Source organism: Protobothrops mucrosquamatus, unplaced genomic scaffold, assembly GCF_001527695.2.
Source record: "Protobothrops mucrosquamatus isolate PMUCROS unplaced genomic scaffold, P.Mucros_1.0 scaffold4814, whole genome shotgun sequence".
Lineage (NCBI taxonomy): Eukaryota > Metazoa > Chordata > Lepidosauria > Squamata > Viperidae > Protobothrops > Protobothrops mucrosquamatus.
In genome coordinates this window covers 7,613-17,506 of record NW_015390704.1, presented here as the reverse complement: position 1 = coordinate 17,506, position 9,894 = coordinate 7,613, and the positions used below count along the sequence as shown (strand labels likewise).

The window sequence follows — 9,894 nt, the reverse complement described above, 5'->3', positions numbered from 1 at the left end:
ACCAACTGATACTGTTTTTGATTATTGTTTATCATATTCACTACAGCTATTTACTATTATATTAATTAGTATTAACTGAACATACGTACCTGTTTGCTAAAGCTTGAAAATGTTACTGGGGGGCAACCCCAATGTTGTTCCCAATCCTGTCCCAACTCCAATCCCAACCCTAACCCCACCCCGAACCTTAATCCCTATCGTGGTCCCATCCCTTCTCCAACCTTATAAAACTCAATAAAAACCTTTATTTAAAAAACACCAAACTTTTGTGCTTTGAAAAAGATCCACCAAGAAGGGGCTGCCACATCACAGCCTCTTCAGGGCAAAACAAGGAAAATATAAAAGTTTAGAAATTCCACCCAGCTTTTTGAAGTAAGACCAAAGTAAACATTACCTTACAAACAAAGGATTTTATTTTTGGCTTTTTACATTGAGCTCAACGAAAGAGGATCTCTTGGGGGTGAAGAAAATAACGAACCGCATTCAGTTATTTTAAACCTTTTTCTTTTCCCACCTAAACCCTCCCCCCTCCCCATTGCAACGAGGTCAGTCTGTGTTAATACCGCGTTACAAAGCTCCGTTTACTCCATTTTCTGCAACTGAACGTGCGGGATCTGCATGCTCGGAGACCTCCTGCTCTGACGGACCACAGAGAGACCTTCTGGAGTAACTTTTCCAAAACCTTTTACCCGGAACCATCCGGAGCCCCACGCGGATCCTGGGCCGGGCGAGGAGGGGGCAGATCCAGCCCGGGGAGGGACCCCCTTTGCCCCCCTGGAGGGAAGGGAGGGATCCACTCCCTGCAGGCGACGCCAGAGCAGAATCTCCCCAAGGAAAACCCGGCAAGCCGGAGAGGCGGATCCGCAGCTACCTTTCTCCTGGCGGGGGGGGGGGCGCCCCAAAGGCCGGAGGGAGAGCAGCCAGACCTGCCCTGAGCGGGATCCAGAAGCCTCTCCCGAGGGATCCAGCGCCGATCCTGGCGGGGCGAAGCGGGACGCGCGGGAGGGAAGCGGAGATCCAGCGGGGGCGGGAGGGGAGAGGCGGGGGCGGGGCTTCTGCTCTCCTCTCGGGCTCCGCCTTGCAGCCCCGCCCCTTCGCCCCCTCAGCTCCTCCCATTCCCTCCCTTTCCCCCAATCTGCCTTCCCAGCTTGGAGCAGGTGCAGCAAAACCTCCTCGCTTCCTCCGATGGGTGTCGTGGTCCAGGTGTCCTCTGCCCATGGGAAGAGTGGCCCTCTCTGCACGCTGGTAATGAGGCTGCCCCTCCTGCTCCAGTTTGTGCTTTTATCAGCGGCCTGCTGATAAAGACAGGATCGCCAACCTGATCGGCAATGTCCGATAACGGATAAAGGAGGAGGAGGAGAAGGAGAAAGAGAAAGAGAAAGAGGAGAAGGAGAAGGAGAAAAGAGGAGGAGGAGGAGGAGGAGGAGGAGGAAGAAGAAGAAGAAGAAGAAGAAGAAGAAGAAGAAGAAGAAGAAGAAGAAGAAGAAGAAGAAGAAGAAGAAGAAGAAGAAGAGGAGGAGGAGGAGGAGGAGGAGNGGAATTCTGGGAGTTGAAATCCATACATGTTAAAGTTGTCAAGCTTGAGCAACACGGATAAAGATGTACATAGGTATACACCAGTGTCCATGTAGGCACATAGGTGTGTCTAAGCAGTGCACATGTTAATGAAAGTTATCCGGCCTTCAAGGGGAAGGAGAAATGTAAGGATCCAAATGCACGTTCAAGACCAGAACTTGTTCTAGGTCAGCGTGGCTGGCAGTGCCCTTGCTCACTTGCAAGGAGCAGCTGAAGAAGAGGAGACAAACCATTATAGAAATGAATAATTAACCCAGATCCTGACCGATACGATTTGCCATCTCGCTGGACCAGGAAGGGGGCCCACTGGTTCAAATGCATGGATGTTTTCCCAAATAGCGAAATAAAGTCAATCGGTGAGTCAGATGGGTGGTTTCTAAATTTGATAATAAAGAAATAAAAATAAATATGTTCAGATGGTCCTCGGCTTACAATCGTAATGGAGTCTGCCCATTATGGATCCTGGTCATAAAGTACCTTTGTGTGTGGGGGGAGTCCGTCGTAACTTCAAACGGTCGCAGGCTGATGGCTGCGTGTACTGAACTTCCATGGCTATGTGTGTGTATGTCTCTCTCCAGCTGTGCCTGAACTCTTGGCTGAAAGGGGGGACCGATCCAAACTCAACCCCTCTCACTTGAGCTGGGAAGACGGCAGAGACCCCCACAGGAGAGACCAGGAATAATGAAACCCCCTTTGTTGGCAGAAGAAGCTGAATACTCACAAATGCACATTGGAGGGTGGTGGAGGAATTAGCAGCAGGAAACTGGAAGAACGGCCCCTTTTCCTAGTTTTAGTTGACCTTCCCTGTAGGCCAGGACTGGATCTTCTTCCCAAGGAACCTTAAATCCATAAAGGGAAAGAGCCAGCATAAGACCTGACAAGCATCAGGGAACCAGACACCTCTGGGGAACCAGGTGTCCGGATCAAGGTGCTCACACAGGGTGGGGGCGGGAAGATGCCAGGAGCCCCCTGAAGTAGCCAATAGGAGCCGGGCAGACCCCAGCTTCTGAGCACATCAGCAACTATGTCATAAAGGATATTTCAGGTGGAACAAGAGGGAAAAGACCACTTTCAAACTGAAACAGCCAGGAAAACTTTATGCTGCATTCGAATGGGAATGAGATGCCATTTCATGGAGGACAGAGGAGAAGAGAATTAGCCACAGTTCAAGGCAAGATAGGAGTTAAGGTAGGTCTTTGTTTACTGAAGCTAACAAAAAGATTGCATGAAATTTAGACTATTTGAAGTTTCTCTATTTCTCTATGGAAAATAGGGTAATTGGTTCCAGACAGACGTAAACTGGGAAGAAAAATATTGAATATAATATGGTATATGAATCATAATGAAACATCTCAGTAACGAATAACAAGAACGTCCTTAAAAGAACTTAAATGTATAGTTAAAACCACAACTGTACACACAAAAGCCTTAACTGCACACACAAAAGCCTGACATTAATTGAATTTTGGGTCACATGAAACACAAGCTGGTAACCATTTAAAGTTCACACTAAATTGAACATTGCACAATATTCTCACACATATAATGCTGACTCTACTAGAAACACAGAGAAGTCAAGAAGGATGAGTTTCTTCAATCACACAAGAACTCTGCTTGCTCCACTGTGGAACCTTTATGAAGAATGCTTGAAGGAGGAGACTGCCAAAGAGGCTGGACAAGGATCCAGGATCCAAGAGGTCTCAGCTCCAGAATGGATTATTTGTAGCTCAAGGCTGAACTGCTGGGTCTTTGGTGCTCTCTGGGCTTGGTGGTTTCTTTGCAGATGTTTCATTACCCAATTAGTGACCAGCATCACTGCTGACAATGTCACCTAGAACTGATAATGTTACTTAGTTGGGTAATGAAACATCTGCAAGAAAACCATCAAGCTCAGAGGACACCAAGGTCCCCACACCAGCTCTGGCCAAAGAGCCCCTTGTTGTCTCAGTGCATCGAGCTTCTCATCCCTCCATCAGTTGAGAGGGAACCTCATCCATTCCTGGGCTGGACTAAGGCTGTCAATCAAAGAAGGGATCTCCTAGGAAGCATTAAGCCTTCTTTCTAGATCCTTCATCCACCACCTCCGTATCCAACCCTCAGGGAGGAGGCTGGGAAAGGGCTTTGACCGTCGGTAAATAAAGGCAGCTTCTGTGCTGTGGACCTCTCGCCTGTGTTTCATCTCCCAGGGTGGGAACCAACCACTCAGGGACACTTCAAAGTCCCAGCAATCTACAGCTGCCTTTTTTGACAGCTGCTAGAAGACTTTGTTGGTGTTTCCTTTTAACTGGATAGTAAAAATTGTATTTAAGTCTTCAGAATTTTTAGATTATCTTCAGGCCTTAGAGCAGTGGTGGCGAACCTATGGCACGCGTGCCAGAGGCGGCACTCAGAGCCCTCTCTGTGGGCACGCGCGCCATGCCCCGGAGATGGCAACTGTCCCTCTTCAACCAGCCGCCCGCTAACTCACCGGGGTCCCACATGGCCGGATGCATCCCAGCACCCATGCGCTCACTGGCCTCTGTGTGCAGGGGGCGATGGTGTCAGGCAGCAGCCGCCCCGGCCCCTGCCTCACCTTTCCCTGTGACAATGGCACCCCCGCCATGCCTCGCCTCACCCTGCAGGATGAGCCTCCTGCCCACCGCCCCACCTGCCAGAGACCCCCTGGATCTCCCCCAACCCTGCCCGGCCCCCACAGACATCCCTCCCCACGAGCAACATCGAGGTGATCATGCCCACCTTGGCCACACCCACCCAATCTGCCATGACCACCAGAGCCATGCCCACCCAGTGGGCCACGCCCACCTGGCACCCGGTGATAAATAAGTGGGTTTTGGGTTGCAGTTTGGGCACTCGGTCTCTAAAAGGTTCGCCATCACTGCCTTAGAGTGCTCTGTGATAGCCACTGGTGTGATGCTTGTGTGACCCTCCATCATGAGCACTTTAAAGTAAACTACACACACACTAGCCCAGTGGTTCTCAACCTTTTTAATACCGCTACCCCAACCGGTCGTAAGTCGAGGACTAAACCGGTCATAAGTCGAGGACTAAACCGGTCGTAAGTCGAGGACTACCCAACCGGTCGTAAGTCGAGGACTTTCCCTGCCCGGGAGCACCGCGCATGCGTGGTTCCGCCCCCTGCGCCGGCCGAGGTGTAGCTGGCAAGCGGCAGAGACGGAGCAGGCCGACCACCAGCTGGCCCAGCCCAAGGGAGGGAAGGCACCCGCCGGAAAAGGGGGGGAAAATGGCGGAGAAAAAAAATGGCGGACAGCCTTGCTTGGCGACCCCCATGAAATGGTCGATCGACCCCAAATGGGATCCCGACCCACAGGTTGAGAACCACTGCACTAGCCTCACATTGAGTGAATTTTGGGTTGCATGAAACCCAACCTGCTATCAATTTACCATTCGCACTGAACTGATTACATCATTCAAAGTTGCACTTCCTGTAACCTACGATGTGTTTCCTAAGATGTGGTTCAATTAATCACGACTGTGTCAGGCACCTGAAGGTAGGTGCCAATGATCTGCCCTTAAGAGCACTTCTGCCCCTTCCCACCAGAGGAAACGTTCTCCCATTCTGGGCCCAAGAAGCAGTGGAGCTGCAGGCCTCATTATTAGGGCCGTCCCGCCTCCCAGAATGGGAAGGGGGAGAAAGAGGAGTTGCTCTCCCCCCCCACTTGCAAAAACGCTCAATTTTCCATTCTCCAGTCCCACTTTTGGACAAGAAGTTTCCGTGCAGTTCGCAAGGAAAGGAAAAGGGGGGGGAGAGGAAATGGAGGAGAGAAAGCCAGCAAAAGTGTGGAGTTGCTCCCCCCCCCCCCCGTTTTCCCTGCATGGGTGAGTTTGGATGAAAGATTGCATAAAGGCATCGTAAGAGTTGTGGGGTCCTTGGGGCCCTCTGAGGTTATTTCTTCATTGCTGCCCTGATGGTAGTTTGGGTCAGGGGTCTTCAAACTTGGCCCTTTTATGACTTGTGGACTTCAACTCCCAGAATTCTTCAGCCAGCGTTGCCTGGCTGAGGAATTCTGGGAGCTGAAGTCCACAAGTCATAAAAGGGCCAAGTCTGAAGACCCCTGGTTTGGGTAATGAAACGTTTCCGAGGAAACACAGAAGCTCAGAGACATTTCCAGAGCTGGAGAGGAGGGAGGATCCTGATCCAGAGAAAAAGCAGTTCCAAAGGGAACTCCATCTCCCATCATCATCATCATCATCATCATCAAGTTGGGAGGGACCTTGGAGTTCATCTAGTCCAACCCCAGACTTAGAGGCAACTCTTCCCTTGTGCTAAAGTGGGATCTGCTTCTGGGGAACCAGGGATGAAAACGATCACAGAGTTGTGCTTGGAGGGGGAGGGAAGATTCCAGAAGCCCCCTGAAGTAGCCAATAGGAGTCGGGCTGATCCCAGCTTCTGCGCACATCAGCAACTATGTCATAAAGGATGTTTCTATGGGATCAAGAGGGAAAAGTCCACTTTCAAAGTAAAACAGCTAGGAAAATGTTTTGCTGTGTTGGGCTGGGGATGAGATACCATTTCATGAAGACAGAGGAGAAGAGAATTAACCACGGTTCAGGGCAAACGAGGAGTTAAGGTAAGTCTCGATCAGTGCTGTGAATAAATCCCCCCCCAAAAAAAATCTCATTAAATCTATACTATCTCAAGTGATATTTCTATGAAAATCAGGGTAATTGGTTTACAAATTGAGAAAAATAGGAAAGGAATATATTTATTATAATGTGGTATGTGAATAATAATGACATATCACAATAAAGAATAAGAATATCCTTAAAGGAATTTAAATTTATAATAAAAAAAACTGTGCATACATTAACCTTAATTCGACATGCGCTAGCCTGACATTAACTGAATTTTGGATCACATGAAACGCAACCTGGTATCAATTTACGATTCACATTAATCCAAATATTGGATCATTCAAAGTCACACTTCTCACCATCTACAATGTATGCGCTAAGTAACCTGTGGTCCAACAGTGTGATTTATCCCGAGGGTGTGATGTATCATCATCTCTGCCATTACAACCTGGTGCATTTTCATTCTGTACCTCATCCCGTTTTCTACAACTACCGGTATATCTCCAAATCTATTGATCGACAAAGATGCAGTAAAAATTAACAAAAATACCCAGCAACATATCTATTTCCTCTTTCCATTTAGTATAAATGTCCCTCATCTCCCACTTAATAATTAAACGTTCAACAATTAAACAGTATTGAAAACTATTAAGCCTCATTCTTCAGGCTTTTCAGTGGCCTGAAATGTTTTTTAAAAGTCCCACTCCAGAAGATTATGGACAGTTCCATGAAACCTTGAAAGTTTTACTTTACAACCTTAAAGGAGAATTTCCTGTCCCGGTTCAGATGACCCGGGTCTCTTGGAGGTCTCTTCCACTGGGAATACGAGAGGATGGAGGGCGGATAAGGGGGCGAAAGAGACCCCGAGAGGGCTTAAGTGGCATCTGTGACAACTTATGACTGGAAACCTCTTCACATTTGCCATCATAAGTCAAGGACTACTCGTACTCCACAAAATATTATCCACGCTCCCCAACACTCACAATGCTTTTCTCTTGTGTAATTATTCAAGTCTTGTTATTGTGTCGTGTTACTAGTGCTGCTGGTTTGTGAGCAAAGATTCTTACTCTCCAACATTTATACACTTTGGATTGATTATGTACTTACTCTCAGCGGTCTCTGGATGGGGGGGGGGGGAATTAAAGCAGAATTTGCCAGATAAACTCCTTTATCTGCCCCCCTGCATAGATCACCCACAGATGTTTCGGGGGGTCCTCCACCTCCATGCAAGCTTGTCACATTTAAGCAAACATAATTTCCAGGTTTCTTCTCTTCATGCAACATGCCCTTCCTCTCTGTTCCTCACAACTCAGCCAGAATTTCACCTCCCGTCTGGAATTCCTTCTTGTTCCCGTCACCCCGTTTTCTCTAAACCAGGGGTAGGCAACCTTGGCTCTTTTATGACTCGTGGACTTCAACTCCCAGAATTCCTGAGTCGGCCATGCTGAGGGGAAAGGGAGAGGTTTCCAAGCTGAGCCATGCTGGCTCAGGAATTCTGGGAGTTGAAATCCACGAATCATAAAAGAGCCAAGATTGCCGACCCCTGCTCTAAACCTTCAGTTCTTCTCCTCGACCCAAAAAAAGGTGTAGAAAAAATTAACAAAAACATCTGGGCGCCTCGACTTATGACTGTAGCAATTTATGACCGGAAGTGCATTCCCAGTTGTGGTCATAAGTCAAGGATTACCTGTAGCTTGCAAAACTCCACACACACTTGTGACTCTTTTGTGTAATTATTCTGGTCAGTTACTAATGCCGCTTTGTCAAGAAAACATCCTCACACCCCCAACATTTACAATCTTTCACTTCACTGTGTGCTGTGTGATGGGATTTGAGGTTCCTTGACTAGGAAAAACATTTTCTCCACGCCAAACAATTGTAGGTTTTCCCTTCTGAGACTGTGTAAAATTCCCGGCAAATTGCAAGGTGTTACTTTTCAAAAAAAAAATAAAAAATTCCAACATGGTTCACAACTGAAAAGATTTATCTCTGCTATGGACTTCCTGATGCATTTTTAGCTGAGATTGACAATGAAAAGGTTTCTCACACTCTGCACACTTGTAAGGCGACTCCCCTGTGTGACTTCAGGTCTGCTTGCGAAGTGCGGAAGGTTGTCCAAAACGTTCCCTACACTCCGGACATTTCTGTGGTTTTTCTCAAGTGTGGATTCGCTGATGTATCACAAGAGTATTTTTTTGAGAAAAACATTTATTGCACTCTGAGCATTTGTGGGGCTTCTCTCTTATGTGGATTCGGGCATGACGTCTATGGTGAGAGGAATCAGCAAATGTTCTCCCACAGTCTAAACATTTGTAATTTTTTTCCCCTGTGTGAGTTTTTACGTGACTTCTAAGGTGTGATGTGGTAGAAAAAAATTGCCCACATTCGATGCATTGATATGGCTTCTCCCCAGTGTGGGTTTTTTGATGTGCCAAAAGGTTTCCCTTCCGAGCAAAAGATTTTCCACATTCGAGGCATCCGTATAGCTTCTCCCCTGTGTGGGTTTTAAGATGTGTCCAAAGGTTTCCCTTTTGAGCGAAGGATTTCCCACATTCTACGCATCTGTATGGCTTCTCTCCTGTGTGGACCCTCTCATGCCTTCGAAGCTGGTATTTTTGGCTAAAACATTTTCCGCACTCCCCACAATTATAGGGTAGCTCCCCTTTGTGCCCCTTCTGGTGCCTCCAAAGATTAGAAGCATCCACAAATCGGGTCTCACATTCTGGGCATTCGTAGGGTCTCTCTCCAGTGTGAATTCTCTGATGTTGCACCAGGTGTGATTTCAAGGTAAAACATTTCCCACATTCGAGGCACTTTTCATTTTTCTCCCCCCTGTGTGTTTTCTCATGAGTCCGAAGAGATGAACTCTGGGTGAAACATTTCCCACACTCAAAGCATCTGTAAGGTCTTATTCCTGTATGAATCTTTTCATGAAGCCGAAGACTTCCATTGCTAGAAAAGCTCTTCGCACATTCCCAACACGTGTAAGGTTTCTCCCCTGTGTGAATCCTCTCGTGAATTCTGAGTTTTCCTCTTTGAAGGAAAGATTTTCCACATTCCAGACACGGATAAGGTTTCTCTCCAGTGTGGAGTTTCTGGTGTGTCAGACGGTGTGACTTTTGACCAAAGCATAAGTCGCATTCCTCACATTTATAGGGTTGTGGTCTGGGAGGTCTTCTGGGGTCTTTGGCGTCTTTTCCAGAGAAGGATTTCTCACTCTCCAAACCTTGACTGGATCCCCTTCCCACATGGACCTTCTTGTGAGCAAAGGATTTTCCACACTCTGAGCATTCATGCGTTTTTTTCTGTTTTTTCGGACTGCTGCCTGTGTCTGACGGGGGATCCAACAGTTTCCCAGGCTCCATCCTTTCTGGTGCTTTCTGCCTTGGGCTGAATTTCTACTATCTATTAATAGTTGTCTTGCAGGTAAATTTTTGGTCGCAGTTGTTCTCCTGCTGGAAAAAAGAATACAAAAAACACAAGAGAATCACAAAATCTTAGATTTGGAATGGACCTGGAAGGTCTTCCAGTCTCACCTCCTCTCCCAGGATGGGACACGGGTCCTCAGTACACCCGAGACAAAATCTCCAGTGATTTCTGTCACCCCACATGTGTAGGAGGCAAATTCTTCCGCTGTTCATTGACTCTAAACTTTTCTCCTTGGTTCTTGTCCGATGACAAGGTGAAAAAGAAGCTCTGAGTGTAGAGGTAGTCCCCAACTTATGA

At 47.5% G+C, this 9,894-nt stretch overlaps 2 protein-coding genes across 2 annotated transcripts in view; both read right to left on the bottom strand.

The window, feature by feature from the left end:
* The window catches only part of LOC114923599 (gastrula zinc finger protein XlCGF17.1-like), an 18,629-nt gene extending 12,028 nt beyond the window's left edge, over positions 1 to 6,601 (bottom strand). Inside the window, exon 1 of the mRNA XM_029286751.1 lies at positions 6,554 to 6,601. Coding sequence (XP_029142584.1) covers positions 6,554 to 6,601 — 48 coding nt within the window. The remainder of the gene's footprint in view (positions 1 to 6,553) is intronic.
* A 1,723-nt stretch (positions 6,602 to 8,324) lies between these two features.
* On the bottom strand, positions 8,325 to 9,533 carry LOC114923602 (zinc finger protein OZF-like). The gene has a single exon (XM_029286755.1). The coding sequence runs from the start codon at positions 9,531 to 9,533 to the stop codon at positions 8,325 to 8,327; it is 1,209 nt and encodes a 402-aa protein (XP_029142588.1).
* Between the last annotated feature and the right edge of the window lie 361 nt (positions 9,534 to 9,894).

Coding starts and splice junctions, on each gene's coding strand:
- LOC114923602 (XM_029286755.1), bottom strand. CDS start 9,533: ATGGAGCCTGGGAAACTGTTGGATCCCCCGTCAGACACAGGCAGCAGT.